Raw genomic sequence first — 27,231 nt, forward strand, 5'->3', positions numbered from 1 at the left:
CCGCTTCGGACCTCGCCGCGGCGCATTGTGGGTAACGGGGGGACAAGATGGCGGCGGGCGCCGCTGCCCTCAACTGGAGGCGGGTTTCTTCCTTCACGGGGCCGGTGCCCCGATCCCGGCACGGGCACCGCGCCGTGGCCATCCGAGAGCTGGTCATCATCTTTGGCGGAGGCAACGAAGGCATAGCCGACGAGCTGCACGTGTACAACACCGGTAAGGGGTGTGCGGGAAGCGGGGGGAGTGTGAGAGAGAGAGAGAGACTGAGGGAAAAGAAGGCAGGCAGGCGGGCGGGCGAGTGGTTGTTTCAGGTATCCGGACTCGCGAGGCACCGGGCGCCGCTTTCGTGAGGGCGGCCGTCGCCCCGAAGAGGGCTCGTGTGGGGTGTGTCTTGTCTGAGAAGATTTGCCCCAGAGGAGAGCGCGGCGGCATCTTAGCGGCGGGGCAGAGAGAGCCTCAAGCCCCGAAAGCTTAAGCCGCCACCACAACGACGACGGCGGCGGCAAGGGCGGCATGGGCGGCATCTTCCTCCTGGCCCAGGTGCTGCCGGTGCCTGCCGTGGAGCGCCCCCCACCCCCGTGGCATTTGCACCCCCGCCGCGCTCAAGGGCATCCCCCTGGATGGTCCCTAGAAGGAGAAGGAGCAAGGCTGAGGCGGCTTGATCCGAGGCAACCCTGGCTGTTCTCCTGTTTTGTTTCGTCTCTTTCATGCTCAGTTTGAGAGCGCTGGTCGGCCGTTGGGAGGGCGGGGTAGAAATCAAAATAAATGTGAGGCATCCTTTGTTCGCCCTCTTGGATGCAGCAGGAGCCGAGCTTTTCAGCTTTGGGAAAGTGTCGCCGGGGCTGGATGAAAAGAGAGGAAGATGGATGAAGAGAGAGGCTGGGTGTATGTTTCTATGACTTTACCTGACTTGCGTGTGTTGTGTTAGGTGGAAGGACATTTGTTAATAAGGGAGTTGCTGACAAAGGGAAGCGGGGGAGTTCTTCTTTTTAACTTTTCCTCCTGTGCCAGCTTTGCCCTTTTAATATACCGTCCTACCACCAGGGATGGAGTTATTTCTGTCTTATAGCTTAGTGTGCTGTCGGGCAGTGCTGATCAGATGTCAGATCATCATAGTGGGAAGGTTTACCTACATGTATAATAGTACTGTATTGAAAATAACAACAATGACCTGTGTTTGGGTCTACCAAAGGTGTGTGGGAGAAAGGGTTTTTGTAAGGCTGCAGATGAGAAAGGATAGGTGAGGTAGGTCCAAAGAGAATATTATATGGCTGAATACAGTGTTGAGAAGTGGAATAATATAAAAAAGCATGATGGAGCCCTGCCAAATGTTTCCTAATCAGTTAGCATTCATTACTAAGCTTGCTTTCAAAAGCGTGGGAGTTCTGCAAAACACTCCACTTTCATCTCCAAAGGGCAGTGTAGGGCAGGCAAGTTGCCTTTTCAACAAAAACTGACCAGGTTTATATAAATGTACAGCAAGGCATTATAAAGCAACATGGTTGTGGCAAAGTGTGACAGTAGAAGTTTGGATGGTTGTATCTGAAAGGGGTATGTGTGTGTATTTGAGGCTGCGGTAGGAGCTTGTTATGTGGAGTCTGATGTGAAGATGAAGTTTGTGCACCCTGTGGAGATGGTGTGCATATATAGTAAGGTGTGGAAAGTTAAGCTGTGGTGGTGTTTTTCAAACTGAGGAAAGGGGGAACCAAGCTTTCTGGATGTCTCCTTAGGCCAGTGAACAGGTGGAGGATAAAGCTACACAAAGTGTGGGTTGTGATGGTCCAGCTGTCTGTTTGGGTTTGTATTGGCTGGATATGAAGTGGATGCTTGTGCTGAGAGAGCAGAAACGGGATTTTGCTAGAGTTGAGTATATGAAAAAGTGAAAGGTTTGGAGTTGTCTGTCTATGAAAAAAGTGTGTTCTTAGGCACAAGTGAGGATACAGGACTTAAGTTTGTTTTGTTTGCATTTATATTTGGTCTGAGATAATGTGATGTTTAAAATCTGCTGTGAGCTAACATCTGCAAATGAGCAGTGGCATCTTTTTTCCCCTTTTGGTGAAGATAATTGGCCTGTATATGAAAAGTATGAATATTTAGGAAAAGTAAAGTGGAATCAGATGAGGCAGGAATAGGATGTTTTTCAGTTTATTTATTTAATGTAACTGACTGTTTCCCCCTTCTCCTGATACTCAAAATAGTGTTCAAAGCAGAAATACCGTACAAGGAGGAGATAACATGAGGATAATGAGGTGTTGTTAAGATTTCACCTAACCCTCTTTATCTGACTACAGACCTTTTTGTGATTTGTTTATCAGCCTGTATGTGTTTGGCCCAAGATAGCTGACTTAGGTGAGAAAATGCATCTTACTGATTGGTGTTCTTTCTTGAAGTCTTCTAGATCTTCTGCTTCATGAATTGCCTTTTTTTCCCTCGGTGGAAAGTAGGAAATATTCAGTTATACTATCCATGTCTAGAGAGTTAAACTTTTATTTGAAAATATAGACTCTAAAACACCCAGTTAAAGTGTTAAGTAATGTAGCATCTGTTCCCTTTGTTAAACAGTGAAGTTTCTTCATTGTGATATTTAATATTTAAATCTACCTTTTGGTTTCTTGTTCAGAATAAAAATACTGTACCAAGCTTCAGACCTCAGGCTATCTACTCTGTTTACAAAAATGTTATTTTCTGTGTGTTTTGATCTAGCTACAAACCAATGGTTTCTTCCTGCTGTTAGAGGAGATATCCCACCAGGCTGTGCAGCCCATGGTTTTGTCTGTGATGGTACCAGAATTCTAGTATTTGGAGGAATGGTTGAATATGGAAGATATAGTAATGACCTATATGAATTACAGGTATGGTGTTGCCTAAGATCACTTCTCTAGTTGAGAAGAAACAAATGCAACCTGTTACATTTAACTAATACCAAGGTGGAATCTGCACACATATAAAAACAGTTCTGAAAATGCTTTTTAGAAAAAGGCTCACCATCGCCATCTAGTGTCACTTTGTATATTGCACTTAAAACACACTTAAAATGTCTTATTTGCAGCTACAGATAGGTAGCCGTGTTGGTCTGCCATAGTCGAAATAAAAAAAATCCTTCCAGTAACTTAGTTGGTCTTAAAGGTGCTACTGGAAGGATTTTTTTTATTTGCAGCTGTATAGCTGAGTCCCAAGAGAATCATAGGGTAATTTATAGCGTAATCCTATAAATGTTTGCTCAGTTCCACTGTGCAGTGGGACTTACTTCCATTGAAGTATAGGATTGCACTGCATATATCTTATGCTTTTGGCAGGTATCTGTTTTGCCTATACTAAAAATGGACACAGAGTGCTTAAGAATATGTTCTCGACAACTGGTACACACTATATAATGCTCCCAATAGCAAGTCTCGATCTGGCACTTCATGTGAAGCATGAAGGTTTATCCTGCACCCATTTACCTTGGAGTAAGTCTCATTCAACTCAATGAGACTTACCTCTAAGTAGAAATGATTACACTGTTAATTATTTAAAACATTTTTATAGCAATAAGTAATCATAACAAAAACAAAACCATGAAACAGTAAGTGATTTTCATGGATTTTAACCCCCAGTGTATGTCTGGTAAACAAAAATTATGTTTGTCTTGTCCTGAAGACATTGTAAAGTTGCTGTTAGGCAAGCACCTCTAGGGAAGATCCATAAGCTGGACACCACCACTGAAAAAGCCCCCATTCACAATTCTACTGACGATAAAATAAGCAAAAACTTTGATCACTGGAGAAGGGAGCAGGCCTCTCCATTTGCTTATGTAGATCAGGAGAAATTGATAAAATGCATTAACTGGAGGCTATTCTGTCATGAATTTGTATACATATTTTACTTTGTTAATGTGTGAACTAGAATATCAAAATATGATGATTCCTCTGTTAAAGATAAGATAACCTGGTAAGAAAGTTTTAAGTGTGAAAGGATTTTTGTCTCCATGTCTCTTTAACTGAAGAATTCTGCACAACCTGATCCGCTTGACAGCCTCTTCAGGAGACTCCAGGTGGAGGGGGATTGAGACAGTCCCTTTCCGCAAGCATTTTTTTGACCTCTAAGCCACTAAGTGTGACTTATGAGCAGATGTAAGTTAACATGCTCCTGTTCTGTTTTCAAGGCAAGTCGATGGCTGTGGAAAAAAATGAGACCTCAGCACCCATCAACAGGCTTGCCACCTTGCCCTCGCCTTGGCCACAGCTTTTCTCTGTACGGCAACAGGTGCTACTTATTTGGTGGGTTGGCAAATGAAAGTGAAGACACGAACAATAACATTCCCAGGTACGCTGATGAAACTGGAACAGAATGTTTGGAATTCTTTGTTTGGAACTAATATTTGAACAGTTTAAAAGGAGGGAAACAGTTCTATGGCAATAGTGATTAGAATATAGCATACCTGAAGGATGTTAAAAGGGGAGTCTATGCATTGAAGAGGAAGCTTAGCAACCAGTTATTGAAATTTGATCACCTGAACTTCTAGGACTTTGGATTATTAATGTACATTTGCCATTCAAAAACAAAACAAAGAATGCTAATTTGTCAGTTAGTATTAATAACTTTTTGTTGAAACTTTGTTACTGAAAAGTATTATAAAAATGAATGGTGTGATAGTGACTTTGGAAGGTTGTATTAATCAAATAAAAGTTTTGATGCTATAGAAACTCTTCAAACTGTAATCAGTAAAATCTCAAGAAGTATTCGTTTCTCTTTAGTAGTTCTAAGTTATAGCATCTTTGTATGTACTTCAGTTTGGAAGTCAGTTGGTTACAGGGTGGATAAAAATAAATGATTTTTAAAAAATCAGATTTTTAAAAATATAAATCGGATTTTTTTTTATTTAAATGGGATTTTAAAAATAAAATTCTTTTGGAGGAAAAATATAGTCTTCTATTGAAGTTACATTATAGTCCAAAGGCTATTAATCAGGAACTAAGGATTTGTTTTAAGTTTTTCACGTGTGCTAAAACTCAGTCTAAGTCCCGCCCCCCTGCAATGTTTAACCACATCAGTTAACAAACATGGATATATATGCTGTAATGTTATTGTTTTAGTTAAATAAATTGTTTAAATGGTTATTACAGAAATGATTATTTTTCTCCTTCCAATAAAGCAGTAAAGTTGTCCAAATATAAATAGTTAACTTATTAAACCTCACCATAATTTCATAATTACCTATGTATTTATAATAATATAACCAAATCAGTAATTTTTGATATAACTGTAAAAACTACTCTGAAAATTTATTATTCCAAAAATGAAACCTTCATATGGTTGTAAATATTAAGATTATACGAGCAAGAATCTTTCTGTAAAAAAAATGATTTAAATCAAGTCTTACTGAGTAGTGATTTAAATCAAGCCTTACTGACTAGTGATTTAAATCAAATCCACCCTGATGGGTTAGACTTATTTAAGGCAACTTAAATAAGAATACTACTTCAGGAAGGTAGATAGCGTTGTATCACATTCTGTGTCGGCCCACTGAAATCAATGGTCTTACATTAGTGATGACTAGCAATGCCATTGCTTTTAGTGGATCTTTACAGAGTTGGACGCAACCCACAGACTAGCTTTGGCAACTCTACAGGAAAAGAGAATTCCAAAGTAATGTGATACCTCTTTTGTTCTTTCTCAAATTTAGCCAGCTCTGCAAAAACACGTGCAGTTTTGTTAGTGAAACCGTATTGATAGGCTACAGTTTCCTTGCAGTAGTTCCATAAAGACGTCAGTGACCCTTTTGTTTGTTTCTTTTTAATGTATCTAGATATTTAAATGATTTCTATGAACTGGAGCTACAGCATGGTTCAGGCGTCATGGGCTGGAGCATTCCAGTGACCAAAGGAGTGCTGCCTTCACCCCGAGAATCGCACACAGCTGTTATATACTGTAGAAAAGACTCGGGAAACCCAAAGATGTTTATTTTTGGAGGGATGTCTGGCTGTCGACTTAATGACCTTTGGGAGCTTGACATAGGTGAGTACAGTGAAGTTACAAGTGTGAAGTTTTGTTGTATTTTTACATGCTGAAAACTGATTTGTTGCGAAGGGTTTCCAACTTTAATTACAGTGTTGGGAGGCAGCTGTGGAACTGGGACTGCCTTGACTTTGCCTTAGGGCAGTTTCACACAGTACACAGCAACACATCCAAGTTTGCTATAATGTATATTCTGAACAAGGAGCTGTAGCTAGTCCTGAGTCTTTGTCGAGTGCATATGTATGATACCATTCCCCCCCCCCCAAATAGCAATTGACTGCATTGAAACTGAATATTTTAGGCAAGAACTTATAAAAGGTGTGAAAAAACACCCTTTTAAGCTCAATTTGTAGTATGTTCTGACACATTGAAGCAACGGAAGCTGCATTTGTTTGTCAAGAATGTGATAAAATATTCAGTGCTTATCTGGTAAAGGAGAGTCCGTGCAGTGCGTTTTAAAATCCTTGTTCACGAACCTGTATAATTAAAAACAAAATAGTTTCAATTGACGTTTTGATGGAGGTTGTAAATCTTTGTCCTAAAACTATTGCTGTCCTTGCAAAAACGGTACTTGGAACAAGGTTCATTACTCCAGAATTGTAGGCAGAATCTGGATGGCACAGACCTATCACCCCAAGTGCGGTCCTCATATCTTGGAAAGATTTATATGAGCAGGAGATCTATAAAAGTCAATAGAGCCTGTTCCTGTAGATCCTTTTTGAGAGGTGATGAGGCAGTGCAAAATTAACAATATTTTGTTGGTTTTGCTGTCACTCTCCATAAAAATTACTTGGGAGCAAGTGAGCACCAGTCCTGGAAAATCTGTGGGAGATTTCAGATTTCTGTAACACCTGAAATTGAGAGGAAATTTCATAATTTAAAATGTAATATTATCAAGTAGCTACAAATACTTTACTTGTTATATCTACAATTCACATATTTTATATATAACCCCTAGTACCTGCATTCATATATTCCAAAAGGCTTCTCTGATCTTTCTCAAAACTGTTTATGCTTAGCTCTTATACAGTGTTTCCTGAAATCTAAAAGATGCACGATAGTTTGTTGGGGTATAGTTCATAAATATTCAAGGAAGTAAACCCTGCTGTAATCTTTTTGGTAATAACTGCTAATAACATTTTTGTTTAGACAAGCCTACTTAGACATAAAGAATGTTGATGTATGTTTTTATCTGTTGTTACTTTATTCTGTTTTTTTAAAAAATATTTTAAATAGTTGCTTTTAAATGTTTTTACTGATAATTTTATTGTGTGAGTCTCTTTGTAAAGTGCTTTGAGGTGTATACATTTTATGAAATAAATAAACAAAAAATATTCTTTTTCTCTGTCCCCCCTCCGTTTTTCTTAATAGAAACAATGACTTGGTCGAAACCAGAAATTAAAGGGACAGTGCCACTTCCCCGTAGTCTCCATACAGCCAATGTAATAGGAAACAAGTATGTCTGTTGTTAAAAGCTCACCTATAGAAAGGTACACCTAGTAGGAGACTGTTACCGTAGTGTTTGTATTTAGGGATCCTGCCTGTGTCCTTCTCTGTGAAGTGCAAACTGTGAAGTGCTTTTTGAAACGCTCTGCTACAGGCTGAAAGACTTAACTGTGGAAATTGAAACATATTGCTTGCATTTTGCTGAATGCCTGGAAACTTTTCACTGTTTTATTTGGGAATATTTAACTCTCTGCATTAAATTACCTGAAGTTAACATCTTTTTGTGGGGGGATGGGGAAAGGCAACCCCTTCTATTAACAGTGAGAGCTGCAGTATTGTAGCTTAACAGAGAAGACTTGCCTTGAATTGAGCATAGTATAAGTGACTGCATTAAAAAAGAATTCTGTGATGAATCACAATGTCACTAGAAAAAAATATCTTAAAACATCAACACTAATAAATGACATTTCTGGAAGCTGCTCTTTATTAGCTGAAACAAAAGTTTGAGATGTGTAGAAATTAAGGCCTGTTGTAGATAAGAACTTGATATGTTTGGTTGTTTCAGGGGCTATTAATGCAATTTTAACACTGCCACAGCCGTATTTAGATATTTGATCCAATGCAGCATGGGAGATTGGGGTTGTGTCAGCTGATCCACCTTCCTCCACTGTACCCATCTGACTCCATCCCCCAAATATTCACACATTGGATGTCCCATTTTTATAGCTTCTTAGGAATATAGGCCTACCCTATCATGTGTAGGCCTCGAACTGCTTGAACCATATGATCTGCCACTTATGTATGCATGACATTCAAAATGTAAACATCAGAGCAGTCCAATAACAGAAAGGGTAGGATTCTGACTTTCCTACCACATCACTTACTATATGTTGGATTTTATATTTTCCTAGGGCTTCTGTTTAGAGCAAGACAGGGACATATGTCTCTAAACCAAAGTTCAAAAACCTGGTCTCCCAGATGTTGGACAGGACTCCAACTTCTATGATCCCTCCTATGATTAGCCATGCTGGCTGAGGTTGATGGGAGTTGGAACTTAGCAAGATCTGGAAGGCCATAGGTTTTCTACTACTGCAAATAAATCTTACTAGCTTAATGAAAATCTAGCATAAGTAAACTGTGAGACGCTTATGCTTATGTCTCCTTTGATGGACAGAATTGAGCATCTGTATAACACACACACACACACACACACAAAAAAAAACACTCACACTCACACTCATTTGTATGTTTCTATGCAAGGGATTGATTAGTTCTACATCCCCTTCATTTCAGTATTGCTACAATTTCTCTCATGCCATTCACAGAGTCCCTGCATTTTGTCATGTTATATGAGCTCCTGTTTCTCTGTCCCAGCTTCTGCCAACCTAGCAGTTCAAAAGCACACCAGTGCAGGTAGATACCACTGTGGCAGGAAGGTAAAAGCCATTTCCATGCTCTCTGGCACTCACCACGGTGCTCTGTTGCGCCAGAAGCAATTTAATCATGCTGGCCACATGACCTGGAAAGCTGTCTGTGGACAAATGCCAGCTACCTTGGCCTGAAAAGCGAGATGAGTCACCTTTGACTGGATTTAACAGTCCAGGGGTCCTTTTACTTTACTTACTAATCCTATAACCCCCACTCCATTTTGCAACAGATTGGTTAAAGGTACTTAATGGTTTTGTTATGTGGGACTGTATTTGGTGAAACATTCCAGTGCTTGATAATAGATAGCTACAAACAGCTCTTTACTTGTGGTTGCTTCTTGCGATATAAACATGTGGGAAGACTGTGTATGTAACTTCCAGCTATCTGCTGAGAGAAATGTTACCATACCTTTTCATTGCAGTACATTATTTCCATTTGTTAAACAAGATTGGCTTTCCATGTGGTTGCCAGCTATAAATTTTCAGTTTCCGAAACTCATTAAATGTACCCCAAAATGGTCAACCATGTGATAAATGATTGTCTGTATCTACATGCTGTTCCTGAGACAGTTTTCAGATTGTATTTTGTAAGAACACAGATAATTTTGATAGTTAACAACTACTATTTTAATTTTGAAAACTAATTATAGGGATCCTATGTTAACTATAGCTTTTTAATTATGTGTGGCATGGGGAAGGAGGTGGCAGGGGAGTCAAGTTCTAATTAGTAAATGCAAAGGAAGCACAGCTTTTTTATTTAAAAAATTGTCTGAGAAATTAATATAGTGGTTGGAGGGAGTGTGCTTCTGAATACTGGTTATTGGAAACTGCAAGAGGGCAGAATGCTCTTGTGTTTAGGTTCTGCCTGAGGGCTTCCCATAGCCATCTGGTTGGCCACTGTGAGAACAGGATGCTGGCCCAGGTGGATCACTTTTCTCATCAAGCAGGCTCTTAGTATGTTCTTAATATAGAAAAAAAGCTTTAGAAAATAAATTAGCTTGTCTCTTCCCACAACACCCTTATATTTGCAGAATGTACATTTTTGGTGGATGGGTTCCACAGAGCACAGATGATAATGTGTCTTCTCAAGATGAATGGAAATGTACTGGCTCATTTTCTTACCTAAATTTAGGTTAGTATACTTTGCATTTGTTGTTAATTTACAGAGCAGTCCTCTATACCAAATATTCCGGGGGTGGGATACACTGCTGCTACATGGGCAGAGGGAGAGAGGAAAAGTGGTGGTCCTGGCCAGTTGAGTGCTTTCCCCTTGAGGGGAAAAAATTCCTAGCCTTCAATAGTCCTTGAAGAAATGCTGCCCTTGACTTCAAAATAGATTTCCCTCTGCTACACAAGCCAAAATGGGAAGGGGGGAAATGCACAACCAAAACATACAAGTGTGGAGGAAAAATGGCAAGCCATTGCAGCATCCTTGTAAATTTCACCAGTGCTCTTCAACTGGGATGTAACAACAACAAGGGAACATATTAGGAACACACTCGACATCAATGGCAGTGAAATTCCTTGTGCCATGGTTGGTGTTTGTGCCATTGCCAGGAATGTGGCTGTTGATTGATGGATATAGGATATGGCGCATGTGCTCCTTCTCCACAACACTACCGTGTTTCAGCAGTTTCACGGATGTAGCTTTGATAGTAGAACAGTTCCATTTGCCAGTGTATCTTGTGGCACCATGCATAGTGGGGCTTCTGCCATATCCTCTGTCTCCTCTGGCAATCAAGTAAATGTTCAGGTTTTAACAGGAAGAAGCAAAATATTTGAAGTTGGAATCAGTTTTAGACCAGTGATTGCACTTCAATCTATTTCTTTATAATAAATGATGGCCTACTTGGTTTTGTTATATACAACCAGCCAGGAGCACAACATTTCTTCAACATCCCAGTCTCTATCCAATGAAAGATACATTTGATACAAACAAAAATCAGCCAAATAGACTCCTTGATCTAAGGCTGACAAGCTAAGATTCAGAATTTACAGAAAATAAATTGACTAATTTGCATATTCTTAAAAAAACTGTTATGTGCAGATATTTGTCTTTGAATTTTTATATCTGCTCATATCCGTTTTATAGATTGCTAATTTTATGTGATGTGCATCTGTAAAATAATGTAAGATTTTAAAAAATCCTATCTTTGGACACTGATTTTGATTGTCTGTTTTATTTACTTAGATACCACAGAATGGATAGGTCTGATAGGAGATTGCCAGGAAGACAAAAATAACCTATTGCCAGGCCCAAGGGCTGGCCACTGTGGTGTCATAGTTGGCACTCGTCTGTATATATGGAGTGGCAGAGATGGATACAGAAAAGCTTGGAACAATCAGGTTTGCTGCAAGGATCTTTGGTATCTAGATACTGGTGAGTACCCACTTAATGCTTTTCAGTAACATTACAGATGGTTGTTATAGCTTGTTTGAGTGTTACATGCATTTGGTTTTTCAAAACTTTCAAAAACACTGTTATTGTGCAACTGAAATTTGTAAGGATCATCCTTATTCTGGAAGTCCACATTTAGGGTTGATTTAAACATAACATTATCAATTCTCCAACCCAGATTCTGTAAGGCTGGCTGTGACCAAAGGTTTATTTTCTCACACAAGTAAGTTGTAGGCAACCTGGTGGCTGTCTGTGGACTGGAGTGCTTGATAGGTAGTTAATTGCTTATTGCTTCGGTAAGGAACCTGTGCCATTCGTTCTGCAATTTTCATTTGTGCATATACTTCCCAAAGGGAGGACACAGCCCTTAGAAAGAAAGGTCTGTAGGCTGATAGGCAAAGCCATGATGTGGCCAAAATCCTAATATCCCTGGATTTCTTCAGTTTGTTCAGTCCTACCAGTTTTAATGAGACACATGCAATCTTAACAGTGTGTTTTATTGACAAAAAGACGGTTATGGTTGGACTTACAGATAGAAACAGTTGCAACATTATATTTCTTGGCTTTGCTTAATAACCTGTTGGAACATAGGCTTTTTTGGTATCATAGATAAATATTTTGTTGAGAAATCATAGCCTGTTCTAAAACACTGCATCCTATTGGTAACTGGAGCTCACTATTCTCCTTTAAGAGAAACCACCAGCACCATCACAAGTACAGCTGATCAGAGCTACTACTAATTCATTCCAAGTTAAATGGGATGAAGTTCCTACTGTTGAAGGTTATCTTCTTCAATTACATTTGGAGATGCCATCACCTGTTACAGCTGAAATACCTATTAACATGGCATCCGAAGCACCATCACCAAGTGTGCAAGGTAAGATAGTCCATCTTAAAAAATCATTTATAAATAATAGGTGCAATCTAGCTGCAAGGCTATTCTTTCAAAGGCATGAATTGTGTTAATTTTTGAAGCAATGTGAAAGTAAAGTCATTTCCCCCGCTATAGCCCCAAATGCACTTTGTGGAGAGGATGGGGTAACTGATCACCATGTCACCCTTGCCTTGCCTTGTGTCATTTCATGTCAGTAGAGCAGGAATCTGACTAATCCTGTTACTTCCATAGTTTCAGTCAGGTATGGGAGCAAGTAGAGAATGCTGATTCTTAATGTTCCTTATACCTTATAAATGTGAAGGAAGAGTCTGCACTGTGCTTCCTCCAAAGTGGGGAAAAAATCAAGGGTGGGGAAAAATAATACAATATCCTTTAGGCACTGAGCTGATGACTCCTGACTTACATTATATGTTTCGCTTTCGAATATGTTGTTATGAGAAATGGAGGTTTTGATCGTAGAGAAAATTCTTGTCTTTCTGACATTGATGAGGACTGAAACTGTGTTTGTGTGATAACCAAAATGGAATAACAGCCCTCAGAGCAGCTAAAAGCTTTATGTAAGATTCTGCTGTTGGTCATGCTTACATTTAAATGAAAGATGGTTCTTTTCTCCAGCAAAGCCTAAAATTAATGAATATCATCCTTCCTTCAGGAATCAAGCTGGATCTTCACAGCCAAACGCTCAATAAAGTCCCAAACAACGTAAGTATTTACTTGTGAAGGCTGTGAATAAGAATAATTACTCTTGCTTGCCTGGATGGACAGTGTGTGTGTGTGTGTGTGTGTGTGTGTGTGTAGAAGCTAGCCTACTGTTGCCACTGGCATGTGGCATCCCCAAAGGTTACCCAGAAGGTAATGTGTCCCTTGAGCTGGAAAAGGTTTCCTGTCCCTTCTTGGGAGCCTGCTAGGCCACATCATTTAACTTGTGCAGGGGCTGAAATGGAAGCAACATTGACTCAATGCACTGATTCATTACTACACAAATCAAAGAGCTGTCCTTCTAGTGTGGGGAGCAACAGAATCTTTGGTAGAGCTCTCCCTGCACACTGCTGCTTCCAGCAGGTGAGACACAGATTAATTGAAGTGTGCAGCAGAGATGCATAAATTGAGAATTCTGCCAAAGTTGCTCTTTCTGTCCAAGGAAGACTTTTGATTGTGTCTTAGATGCAATAAGTGAGATACATAGTATTGAAGGGCTCCCTTGGAATTGAGGGCTATGCTGTGAGAGCCTAGTGAAATATAATTATTATCAAATAATTGCTGTTACTGTTCTTCCATGTGTAGGTGCAAATTTCAATTTCAGAAACTAAAGTAAAGGTCTCGGAACCTGAAAATGCAGAGAAAAACCATTCCGCTTCCAAAGAGTCCAGCACCTCTTTATGTTTGCCTGCTAGCACTTTAGGTAAGAAGAACCTATGGGGCAGGTTATATTTTATTATTCATTTATTTCATTTATATGCCACCCAGTGATGGACCTCGGTATCTCAAATTTCAGTGGCACCCTGTGCGATGCCAAAATCTGCCCTCCCGCCTCTTGCCTTCCATTGGATGTAATAGTGGTGGTACCTGCTGTGGCGTCCCAGAAGCTTCACGCCTGGGGCCACTGTCTCGGTTGCGCTTCCTAAGAGCTGCTTCTTTACCACCTTTCAATATACATGGAAACATACTGTATTGGCCCAAATATAAGCTGCACCTTTAAAATTGAAGGGGGGCAAAGAAAAAACAAAAAAATACCCGAATATAAGCTGTTCTCTTCCTTGCTGCTCCTGGCTGCATACTGTGGGCGGGAAGGGGGGGAGGAACTGTGCCGCGCTGCCAGTGGCCTTTCCCCTTTCCCGCTCTCTCCCTTCCTGGTCTTGGAGGAGAGGATGGGGGAATATGAGCGGGGCAGGCGCCACTTCGCCACGCTCCTGGCGCTGTTTGCTGCATACCGCAAGGTCGTGAATATAAGCTGTACTTTAACTTTTCACGGTCAAAATTTGGGAAAAAAGTGCAGCTTATATTCAGGCCAATACTGTGAGATGCACTTGATGATATAAACAGGACAAGAACACATGCTCAGTTTAATAAATGAAGGTCAACTAAAGTTGAGTTGAGTGAAAATAGTCCTTATACAAGGGCAAATGCTCTTTTGGAGGATGCAGTTGGGTTTTCCATAGCTGTGAGAAGTAAAATAGCCTGTCAGTTCAGGCAATAAGAGACATTTCCACACACGGGAAGCAGGTTCAAAAACAAAAGTTTCTGTTTATCGCTCTATACTTTTGCTAGATAATATGAGAAAATGTCAGTGATCTTGATAGGAACTGAGTTATTAAAATCTGGCTGGAATAAATGGCTTTGACATGGTATGCAGTAGAGCTTGCTTATCTTGTCTGTTCCTGAACAGCGTCTTTTCTCCTGAGAACTCCTGCCAGAGCTGTATTGCAAGTTCTTCTTGGTGTAATTTAAAAAACCAGCATTTTTAAAAAAGGAGATAAACTGTGATATGTATCATTGGGCCCATGTGTAAGGCCTGCGAGGGATGGTCTTACTGTTAGAGTGAGGCAGCCATGCACTCAGTAATATATATTAATTCCAAACCATCATACCTGTTCCTTCCACTCTACATAGCTATATATTCTCGGTATAATTATATATACAGTGGTACCTCGGTTTAAGAACAGTCCTGTTTACGAACGATTCAGTTTACGAACTCCGCAAAACCAGAAGTAGTGTCTCGGTTTGAGAACTTTACCTCGGTCTAAGAAGGGAATCCGGACGGTGGAAGGGCACTGGCAGTGGGAGTCCTCATTAGGGAAAGCACGCCTCGGTTTAAGAACGGTTTCGGTTTAAGAACGGACTTCCGGAACAGATTAAATTCGTAAACCGAGGTACCACTGTAGTTGCTATTGATACTGGGTAGTTTTACGGTTTCCTAAATTGAAAGTCAGCATTAAGCTATGCGTGCATCACACAAAATAGGATTGAAGCTTTCTTTTTGAAATACATTTGAACAATAGATGCTGAGAGATTATTTGCTGAAGTGTTTTTCCTGAATTAATAATAGTTCTTAATATCATTTTTTTCTAGTTAAAGAGATTGCTGTTCCCCCAATAAGTGTTGCTTCTGTTAGTCCAAATGATTCAGCTATACAATTGCCTGTAAGTACATGAAATTTTAAAGTAAAGGATATTGCCAGTATCACGCTGGCAAAACATAAGTTTTGTTACACCTAGACGTCATGATTTTAAATATCCAGCCCAACAGGATGCACACCACCATCCCTCCATGCCTGATTCAGCCCTCTGGAAGTGTCTTCTGCATAAACCCTACTGAAATGAAAAAAAGTTAAGCAACATTTTTATTATTTATAAGGCAATTAAAGCATAACATAAACAATAAAACCATATGAAAATCATTTTACAACCAATTCCAGCAATTATTGTAAGATAGAGTCTTCAATAGGTGGTAGCATGTGCAGTCAAAAATAACAGCCAATATTGCAATGGGAAGGGGGAGCAGCTGGGTAAATGAGGAAGTTTTTCACTTGTGTTGCAAACATAGAAGGTACATGCTGTAGGAAGGCTGTTCCATATGGTAGGTGCTACTACTGTAAAGTCCCTCTTCTTTTAAAAGATTGTGGTACCAGCAAGTGGGCCTCAGTCTGCTGATCTCAGTTTGCAAGTAGCTCGACAAGGGAGATGGCGTTCCCTCAGGTAGCATGATCCCAAGTTGTTTAGGACTTATAAACTAACAGTAGAACCTTAAACTTGGCTTGATAGCAAATGGGTTTGTTCAAGACAATGAATGGTGCTCCCTTGAACTGCAGTTTCTGAAACAGTCTTAAAGGGCAACCCCAGTTACAGTGTATTGCAGTAATCCATTCTCAAGGTTACCAATACATGGATTACTGTAGCCGAGCTATCCCTGTCCACTAATGAGTTTAGTTGGTAAACTAGCTGAAGTTGGTAACAAGTGGTAAATATCAGCAAGGACATTCTCTTGTTTTTGAAGTAGCTTAAGAAATGATGGCCTCCAATTTTGAAAAATATCTGCAAGGAAATAGGATTTTAAAAAATGTTTATAGTAGTCCAGCCAGCAGAACCCATGGAAGAGAACAAATGAGTAATTTTTTCTAGCCATCAAAATCAAAAGTCAGAAGTGTTTTTAACTGAACACATGCTTTTATTCTTAAATCTCAAAAAATTATTTTGCATAACTCTTGGTCATTTCAGTGTGTTTCTAGATGCAGATGACAGTGCAAGAATGCTGTCAGTAAAGCTGTAGCTGAACAAGGCAATTATGGAGTCAACTATTGCCCTGTAGGTCTGGAGAAATCCTGCTTTAGGCAACTCATGTAACAGAAAAGCAACTTCTAGAGAGAAGGAGGCAGATACAATTTCTTGTTGTGCAGACCATCCATACTCTAATGAAACTTGTTGTCCAAACCACAGAAAACTTCACCACCAAAGCAGAATGCAAGAAAAAAAGAACGAAGGTGGTATGATGTTGGCATTTTTCAAAGCAACAGTGCTCTAGTGAACCAGTTCTATTTGTTGCAGGAAGAAAAGGCCATAATTTCCAGCAAGGTAACTGTTAATTTCTTTACCTACGTATTCTAACATGACTTTCCCCCCGTTTGAACATTTTTATTATTTTTCTTAGTATCTAGTATTCATTCATTTTGTTGGGAATTCCATGCCACCTTTTGTTGCAGATATGTGGATTGTTACATGTCACATGTCTGTTTACATTCCAGAACAGATTGCTGGCATGATTTATGTATAATAAATGCATAGTTTAGTATTGTATCCACACCTCAAGCCTCATCTGTTGTGCAGTTTACACTGCTAAATAATGTGTGCTCAAGTATGCACTGCAGCTTGAGTCACAGACACATGTTGGAGCAGAGTTCGATGGATCTCCAGAGCAGCAAGGCTGAGAGGGGAGATGCTCCAGCTGGGGCCAAGCCAGCTGGCTTTTCACCCCCCGGTTCCGTCACATTTATGTCTTTGTTTAATCTGCTTTTTGAGAACCATGCTATACAAAGCACCATGTAAGATATGTAAAATAAAAACGCAAACCTCAATATAATATAGAGTAAATGTTGTTTTCATAGGAATTTCAAAATCCGTTTCAATAGGCAGACTGAATATCCATTGGGTATCTAGTTAAATCACTTTAGAGTCCCACACTCAATAGACTATCAGCCTAGATTTTGTACAGTTCAGTGTTTTTTATTTCATATCTATTGTCCTGTGGCTTTCGCATTATTGCTGTTTTATTCTCGCAATTGTTACCTGTTTTCATGTCCCATCCTCCTGCCCCCTAAGTTACTTTAAGATCCCCAACTCCTAGGATCTCCTAGAAAGATTTGTCTGCAAGCACAGCCAAAGTTAAGCACATTAGAATCCCACTTACCACAATGGGAAAGGTTTAAGTATATGGTCAGTTGCTTCATTATTATTACTATTTTAAATATATTTTTTATTAAAGATTTCTTGGTTTACAAAAGTCTGTGCAGTGTCTCTTTTTTCAAGTTACATTTTCTACAGGTCAGTTTCATTTGTTGACACATTAGTGTTACATTAGGAAGAAAAGGGGGAAAGAGGTGGAGGGGGCCATGGTGGGTGGGGGTGGGGTCAGTTGCTTCATTGACATCAATGGCTTTGAATGCATTCAGGTTTGCCTGAACTGTGCTCCTTACATCTTTAATATTGCTAATGACTTCTTGTACAAGGAAGCTGAACCTAGCAGGCATTCAGGATTCACCATCAGCAAAGGAATAGCATGCTAGTTTCTTTAGATTATTTTAAGAAATATGGGTCAAATTAATGTTTAATTTATATGTCTTTGTATGCTTTTTTTTTTAAACTTAGGTAGATAATGCAGATATTCCAAACAACAGTTTACTTAAGAAACAGGATCTTGCTCCTGGCACTTTATACAGGTTCAGGGTTGCAGCAATTAACGGCTGTGGCGTAGGGCCATTCAGTAAAGTCAGCGAATTTAAGACCTGTATCCCAGGATTTCCTGGAGCACCTTCCATTGTCAAAATTAGCAAGGTAAGAAATGATAGCCATGCGGATTTGTGTGTTTGTTCCATGCAAAGCTAAAGAGGCCACTCTTAGACCTCACAATTCTTGGTAAAAGTCAGTGATGGCAATATAAGGTACACTGAGCAAAGTAAGCAGACTTGAAATTGAAATAAGCAAAAGTCAGGGGAGGAAATCTGGCTCACAGAACTATACCTCAGAATGCATAAAATCTTAATCCAGTTTAGCATTGTGGCTGTCAGCATGAGCTGTGAGCAAGGACTCTTCATTTAAATTTCAGGTCAGGCATATTAACTCGTTGGTTGGCCTTAGGCAAGATGCTGTGTTTCTGCCTCAGCCCCGTATCTGTATTGTGTAATATATTATTACATTTTTTCCAAACTTAGTGCCCATCAGATCTTTTGGACTACTGTTCCCTATCAGCCCCAGCCAGCTTAGCCATGCTGGCTAGTGCTGATGGGAGTTGTAGTATAAAACATCTGGAGAGCACCAGGTTAAAGAAAAGAAGCTTGTATTATAATATAGCTCTACCATTGAGGATTACTAGAGAATTACTCAGGAAAATATATACGGAGCACTTTTTTGTGCATTACAAACACTAATTGCCCATTCTCCTAGGTTGGGGCAGTGGTAATTGCCTATCCAGGGTCTGAGTGCAGAATCGAAGCATGTGCTCTGTGTTTCCCCCTCACTACTGAGGAACCTTAACCTGATTTCACATACCTGAAATTAAAGGAAACAGCCCTGTTCACAAATGGCTGGGTACCCTAAAATCTCTCTTCTCCCAAATTAAACCTGAAATATAAATCTTATTCTTTATTGATTAACTAATGAAACTTTATATGCTAGTACCTACACAATGTGAAATTAATTTCCTGTTTCCCCTCAGAGTGCAGATTGTATTCACCTTTCATGGGAACCTCCAGTTTCGCCTTCAGGAAATATCTTGGAATATTCTGCCTACTTGGCTATAAGAACCACCCAGCTGAATGAAAATCCTCATCAGCTTATGTTCATGAAAATCTATTGTGGCCTTAAGACCTCATGTACAGTGACTGCTGCCCAACTTGCAAATGCCCACGTTGATCACACATCCAAACCTGCCATAGTTTTTAGGATTTCAGCCAAGAATGAAAGGGGATATGGACCAGCCACGCAAGTTCGATGGCTCCAAGGTAAAGGGGGTGATTTATTCAGACACCCTGACTTTTCTCTATAATATGTACAGGTTGTTTGTTTGTGGGAACTTGTTCTTTAGTAATACATTTGTATAACTGTCAAGTCAAAATTAGCTACTGGCATATATTTTATGTTTGGAAATCATGAGACCCTTCGTCCAAATGATTAGCTCAACATAGTCAGGCTGTTGTGGGTTGCGCAATATGGGTTGTAGGTTGCATCGGCATTTCATTGGGCAGATGTGCAAAACAGAAGGGCCAAAAGCCACTTCTCTGACTTTCTGTAGCCAACTCACATCTCTTTGTAGGAACATCTGTTTATCAACAGTTCTGGTCGCCTTTCTTAAATTGGGTGTCTTGGCACTGGAAAAGATGCAGCCAATAGCTGCCAAAAGTATCAGAGTGTTGGAACACCACCTCTATGAGGAAGGACTAAAGAATTGGAAGCTTTTTAGTTGAGAGGAAAGATCTCTATGGGGGGACATGATAAAAGATACATGCAATCATGCATGGTGCAAAGACACACACACACACACCCACACCCTCTTCCTGGGAAGAACATTCCACAACAGGGGAGCCACTGCAGAAAAAACTTAGAGATTGCTTAGAGATGAGGATCTGGGGTTGTGGGAGAAAAGGAAAGAAAGCACTGGGCTAAATATGTATAAAAATGTTTACCCAGAGTTAACATAGCAGTGTGGCCTTCAATAAAAATAAAAATCGTCCCATAGAGTGATTTGAGGTGTGTACCCCTGAAATGTGGGGTGTCACTGTACCATTGCACGTAATGAAATGTGGGGTGTCACTGTACCATTGCACGTAACGCTTTGGCCCCTAGAAGACTTTCACAAGGCTAGGAGATGGAAAATGAATCTCCTTTTCATGGGGCTTCACTGTTTGTTATGATTGCAAGCTGGCATTTGCAGGGTAGTAAATCCAGACTTTAAGTTCAATTACTCTTGATATTAAGTGGTTTATCTGTATCGAATTGAACATGGCTGTTCCGGATGTTGGAAATCTAAAGCAACTTTTTCCTCTTCCTTTGCAGAAACGAAAACATCAAGTTCAAAGTAGAAATGGCACATTGTGCTGCAAGTTGTGAAATAGCTGTTAGCTCTCATGGCGTTTTGTAACTCCGTCAGATATTTCATTTGATATTGTCTTAACTTCACAGCATCAGCGTTGTACAGTCTTGCAGAACTGCACCTGCAGTGGCTGCATTTTTCATACCACTTTATCTAGTAAGGTCACTTTATAGAGTCCCACGCTGATAACTCAGAGGATTACATATGCATCTAGATTTTTGGAGAGTCTTCCTTCCAATAGCTCCCAACACATAGCTCCCCAGTTGCATTAGCTTCCAACGGATGTAGAAGGGCTGTAGCTCAGTCGCAAAGCATTTGCTTGCATAAAAAAGGACTCAAGTGCAGTTTGGCATCTCTAGAGAGAATTGGAAAAGACTCCTCTCTGGAGAGCCCTGTCAGTCAGTGTAGACATTATTGAGCTAGATAGACTAATGGTCAGACTCAGTATAAAGCAGCTTCCTGTGTTCCTAGACGTAGATGCTCAGTTTTATTTTAAAATTTGCAGAATTTAAAGAGCTAGTTTGTGATTTGGCACGAGAACCATTTTCAAAGAGAAGCCCATCTGAAAGAATAACACACAAACTTGTGTTGAATTCCCTTTGAACTGTTTTTAGGGCAAACCTACGGTGCTTCCAGGTGGGGAATTACTACTGTAAATGGGCTATTCAGATAACACAAACTGATTATTGGCAATGATTTTTGTAATTCATTGGATTTTCCTTGAAAAGGGGGAAATCAAGGTTTAAAGGGGGAGAGATATGGGCAGGCACTTGGATGCCTACAACATTGTGTGGACACTGCAAACAACAACAACTTGCATGCATGAGAATCCCACAATAAACACCTGTCTGGAAGCATAACCCCCAGAGAAGCTTAACATACAGTTTGGGGGTTTATTTGGGGAACAGCTGAAAGAAATGTTTCCCCAAACTGGTTATTTGCACATCCTTGTGGATTGGAGTCCATAGAACTATTACAGAACATGTTGTTCAAAGATGGCAGTAAATATATCACATTAGAGATGCTGAAAGTAAAGTATTTGGTTTGCAAACATAACAGCAATTGCCTTTATATGTTGAATGCTGATAGACTGAATCAAAATTTACCAATTAAGCTTTTTCAGATGAATGTGAATTGTCTCCCTTTTTCGCCTATACCACTTTAGTAACACAGGGGTTGTTGCAAATATACTGCTTTCTTTCACGACCTTTGTATAGGCACCATACCAGACACGATCTTGCCCATACCAGAAAATAAAAAAGCATAGGAAGGTTTTATGTGTTTAAATAAAATAAATATCCGTAAGTCTGGCAGGGTATGCTGAGATTCTCCGTAATTTGTGGAGAATGAGTGGAGTGAGTTTGTCAGTTTGAAAATCAAGCAAACATTTCCTTCTTCTCATGTATTCAAATTTACTGGTGCGAACGACAACCAGTACTATTTTTCTAGAAAAAGAGGTGCCAGAATTCACCATGAACACCTCCCTTGTTCTCTTATAATGGCAGTGGCACCCATTGAAGAGGTGCTGTAACTGAGTTCTGGTGAGTTCCTGGTGAAAAAAGCCCTCTTATGGGAGAAGTCTCTGAAGAGCTCAGCATTGGTCTCTGCGCTGAGGCAGCAGATCTTGTGCTCTGCTCCCCTGGCATTCTTCCGTCCAAGCAAGAATTAAAAGAATTCTTCCACCTAAGCTGATGGCTAGCTGAGGGATGAGTGGACATCTTTCTCAAGGATGGGCTGCTTTCAGCTGCCATTTCAGGCTGGACCTGTTACGCCCACTTCAATGCCTTTTAAGACTCTGTGTGTATTACATGGCTTGTACTTTACAACAGAAACATGGTGAAAAGATGCCAGAGGGCAAAGGCAAGTCTTCCAAAAAACTGACCAATTGGTTAGACAAAGCGACATCACATAATCAAGTCAGCCCTGAAGACTCACAAGCGAACGCAAAAGATATAGGAGCAGGAGTTGCTCACTCCCCATCTTGATCTTCATGCAGATCTGTTCTCCTTTGGCTTATATTCCATATTCATCATGTTATCTTAGTGCTAGGCAAGTTATTTCAGTTTACAGTAAATTAAAATGTATAGAATATTTTAATATATTCATTTTTGTAAAGATTTTTCTAGTGTTTGTAAACACATTCTAATCTTGGAAACTATCCCCTGATGATATGCAAATTGCTCAACTGGTCAAATCTGTTATGAAAAACAAACTTAGTGTAAATGCACTACTCTTAGTTTCTCGTGGGCATGGGAACGTTAAATCTGTAGATATTTTGAATGTTTACAAGAGTCTTTACATGTTAAAGTCCTCCATGATGTATGCTTCATTTTTTTAAAAAAAAGAAAAGAAAACTGTATGCTTTGTTGTGGCATATTCATGCTATTTTGCACTAATAAGAATTTAACTTTGTAACATTTTTGTGTTGTTTCCAGAAAATTTCTGTAGTGGTCTAAAGTTACAAGCAAATTTGCACATATTTGCATGCTTCTGTGGCGTACATTTTTCTTTTCCCATTAATTTTCTCAATGGCTTGTTTTTGCCTTAGTTTTTATATCCTAATAGTGTTGTTTAATATACTTTTACCTTGATCATCTTATCACTAATGTGCCAGCCGCTTCAGGCTCCTTCACTTTTTTCCTACAAGGGAGTAGAGAAAAAACAGCATGTGCACTGCAAAAAAAGACACCAGGACAATGTTCATCCATGGCAGAGTACATGGCTATGCATATTCACCCTACACCTTTGTAGCAAAAATGTTGTGCGTGAAGCGATCCTTAATAGGAATGTTAATCTGTTCCTAAACACACAAGTGTACTAAATAGAGGCAGTTGGATGCCGTTTTATAAATAAATAGTTATTTACCAAATTATAGAGTAAAATAGCTGAAATATGCCAGTATGCTTAGTCAGCCTTCACCAGCCTGGTGCCTCCACAGCTGTGCGGCGTCTGATGGGAGTTGTAGTCCAAAACATTTGGAAGTCACCAAGTTGTCAAAGGTTGCACTAGGTGAATATAGCGTAAGGCACAATCCAACAGGGACATGGCTTTGTGAACAGCTGTGCTATTTACATTCATTTGGATGGGCCCTGTGCAGGTTCCTACGGATTGCATCCTTTGGCATTTAAATAAGATTATTTTGTTTTGAAACCTGGCTAAATGCAAATGTGCAATAAAGTGAAAATTTTGCACTTCCATTTTTTTTCTATCAATGCCTAATAAATTAAAGAGGGGAAGTACTTGATCTACAAGATCAGTTTTAAAGTGGATAGGGTAATGCTAGTGGTTTGCAATCATTCCTTGTTCACTCTAACAGGACTTCTTTGAGGAAGGCTGCTAGTAGTCCATTTTGAAATGGGGAAACTGAAGGTGAGAGAATGTGACTTGCCCAAAGTCCGTGCAAAACCCAACTCATCTAGTTTCATCCCCAGCAGCGACTAAGACGGTAAGGAAAAGAGACTTGGTCAAATGACCACCAAGAGATTCAGTACATCAGAACTTGTGGCCTTTCCTTTAACAGTAGAATACTATCTTCACAGTAGATATGTTGGCACAGTGTAAGTACTGCAGCACAATCGATAGTGCCATGAAAGACCAATGGCAAACATTTCTTAAGTGTTCTTGAATCGATAAAAAATTAAGTAGCACTTTCTGTTGGCTACTCCCTAAAGAAGGGGGGGGGGTTACATCAATTAAGTTGTGTCTATGATAATGAGAGATGTCAATTGATTAATATGAGGCTTGGTGTATTTTATATATCAAGCTAAACATGCCAGGCCACTCTTATAACTGCACACCCAGTTAAATGGGTTATACATCGAGTTCATCAATAGAACTTTACTTGTTCAATTTTTATGTTGGAAAGTTATCAGTCATGGAACTTTATAATACTGTGTCAGTTTTGTTTTCCTAAGGTGCGCAGGGTGACATTAATGAACATTTAAGTTACACACCCTTTTTTAAATTATCCCCATTTCAGAAAAAGTATGTGAAGCTGCCGTAAGATTCTGAATGTCCTTGGTAATTAAAATTATACAAGCTACACAATGAGTACAGAATATCTTGGGACCTAAGATAAGACTTAGGTTGTTCTTAACTAGTGCTGTGAAATCTAAACTTCAGGAAACGTTTAAGGTCAGAGGGGTATATCCAACAGTCGTTGCGCTTGTGGAGCAAATTCCACTCTTGCAGCGGAACATTTCCTCCCCTCTCCCCGTGTACCCGAATCTGCTCTTGGGCTTCCTTCAGGGCCCCAGAACAGATTTGAGAGGTGCAGGGTCACAGGATGGGAGAATTTCCATTGCGTGAGTGGATATCCTTCCACACCTGGAGTGACTTCATTGAATTCAACCCAGTCTTCAAAGCTAAAGGAAGGCCTTCATAGTGAAATAAATGCTATTGCCAGAACCTTAGTTCTTCCCTGAATTGTCATAGACAAGCAATGTGCTTCCCTCCTTCTTGGTCACCACACACTACTTCCAACTCTGGATTGGATCTAGAGCTGCCATAGGATTGTAAAGAAACTTTTCATATTAAGGGGCGGGGGTGGGTCTAAACAATTGTGTGTGTTTTTTTAAAAAAAACTTTTTTAAGGGAGGCAAGCTGTGGCAGAATGTGAGAAATCTTGTGTGGCTACTTAGCTACAAATAACTTTTGATTGTAGATACATTACTTAACAATATGATCTGTTGAGTATATCTGTGAGTATTTTTTGCACTTTGAGTTCATGTTTCTGCACTTGTTTTTAGGGGTATGTCATGACTACCAAAGGTAAATTTGTGGCAGTGTTAATCCAGACATGATTTTCAGTGTAAGTGTGCTTATGCCAATAGGATCTTAAATAATTTATCATACGTCTACAGTCTTCCCCTATATACATGAGATTAGTAACATGCTTATCGGTTTTCTGTAGCTATCCCCCACCCCAATTGTATAACTATTTTTGTGGCCTGTTTCTGTCAATAGCACTTAAAATATATAAATCCCACTTTAAATTTTATATTTGAGGCCTATTCTGTGTAGCGTAAATATCTAATCAATATATTTGGATATCTGACCCATTAGAATTTCACTGAAAATATAAATTAAATCAGGCTGTTTGAGAAACTGGTGGATGCTCTTTTTGTTTGCATTTGTTAAAATGTATGTGCAACATCTTGTATAAATCTGAATCCATCTTATAGCAACTTCAAGGAATAATGGACTTTGTATGAAAATTATAAGTAGAAACATCCATGCTATTTATGACATACTACATCCATTTAACTTAAGATGTTTTGTGACAATGAATATATAGCTATGTGAACAAGTAACTGGCCAGATTTGCATGATTATATCTTGACTTAATAAGCCACAATATGAAAAAGACTTTTGGTTGCACATGTAAGCCCTTTGGATTTTGGGTAGTCAGAATCAGAAGCCTCTTATTAACCATAGTTCCCTATTTTGTCTGAACTAGGAAACTATGGTCAGGAGAAGTCAGAATATTAAACCACTACTTGGAAGTTGGTTTATTATTCTCACTTGTTCCAAAAGAGGCAACGATCATTTCCCAGTGTGGAAACAACGGGAAACTGTGGTTGAATAGAGGCTTCCTGGTTGGAAAGTGCTGTCAAAAGGCTATCTTTGTTTCTTGAGGCAAGATACATTTACATGAATGCGGCCATTATTATGTATGATTTATAGCAATATTTGACCATAGTTTCTAAGTAGAGCACATCAGCAAGCCATAAACTTTAACAAAAATGGTGTCAGTTAACTGGAATGTTGAGGATATGGTTAAAGCCAGCTAGTTACTGTCTTATGGCTGAAATAGTCTCTACAAAGAAATCCAGTATTTTGTACAACAAAAGTAGCATTGTTCTTTGTAATAATAAAGTGATTTGTCCTAATAATCATGTTTACTGGTACACTTTTTAAAAAGTGGTTTTCTGGAGTTAAGAACCTAAAGCTCGGGACCACTACTGAAAAGGCTGCCTCTTGAGTTGATGCCCTCCAAACCTGTGAAGGGGGTACACAAAGGGGCTCATGACTGCAGGGTCTGGGTTGGTTCATAACATGATTAGGTGGTGCCTTAATATATTTCTCATCTTCCATATTAGAACTGAGTGTAGCATATTGGGACTTTCAGACCCATTTAGTGTTACTGTATTGTGATTGGTGTAGCATGTGCCTTCTGGACTCCAAGACAGTGAAATTCTACTGAATGGTCACTGTGCGAGTATTTCACAGGTGGGGATAGAAATTACTATACTACATCACTTTTACATGTCCCTTTAGTATAGTATTATCCCCTCCAGTGTCCTGCTACAAATAAGCACTAACAAAACAGCAACACTGATAGTAATGGTGTGTAACGTAAACAGTTTTGAGGTTTTTTACAATCAAGTGGTGTATAAATTTTATGAAATAATACAGTGGTAAAGGTAAAGGGACCCCTGACTATTAGGTCCAGTCGTGACCGACTCTGGGGTTGCGACGCTCATCTCGCTTTATTGGCCGAGGGAGCTGGCGTACAGCTTCCGGGTCATGTGGTCAGCATGACTAAGCCACTTCTGGCGAACCAGAGCAGCACACAGAAACACCGTTTACCTTCCCGCTGGAGCGGTACCTATTTATCTACTTGCACTTTGACGTGCTTTCGAACTGCTAGGTTGGCAGGAACAGGGACCGAGCAACGGGAGCTCACGTGGCGGGGATTCGAACTGCCAACCTTCTGATCGGCAAGTCCTAGGCTCTGTGGTTTAACCCACAGCGCCACCTGCGTCCCCAAT

The 27,231-nt window shown here is 39.8% G+C and overlaps 1 protein-coding gene across 2 annotated transcripts; it reads left to right on the top strand.

The window, feature by feature from the left end:
• On the top strand, positions 1-26,352 carry HCFC2 (host cell factor C2). Of its 2 annotated transcripts, none has more exons than XM_080971070.1 (15): positions 1-213; positions 2,701-2,849; positions 4,142-4,302; positions 5,786-5,994; positions 7,366-7,450; positions 9,899-9,999; positions 11,059-11,247; positions 11,957-12,142; positions 12,813-12,862; positions 13,445-13,562; positions 15,230-15,300; positions 16,594-16,728; positions 18,019-18,204; positions 19,085-19,370; positions 20,422-26,352. In XM_080971070.1, exons 1-15 carry the CDS (start codon positions 48-50, stop codon positions 20,445-20,447), a joined length of 2,118 nt encoding a protein of 705 aa, XP_080827196.1. In that variant the 5' UTR covers positions 1-47; the 3' UTR covers positions 20,448-26,352. The 2 variants fall into 2 exon arrangements, with proteins under 2 accessions (XP_080827196.1, XP_080827195.1); XM_080971069.1 differs by lacking the exon at positions 1-213 and adding an exon at positions 551-882.
• The last annotated feature ends 879 nt before the right edge of the window (positions 26,353-27,231 follow it).

Source organism: Podarcis pityusensis (assembly GCF_964106645.2).
Source record: "Podarcis pityusensis genome assembly, chromosome: 10".
NCBI lineage: Eukaryota > Metazoa > Chordata > Lepidosauria > Squamata > Lacertidae > Podarcis > Podarcis pityusensis.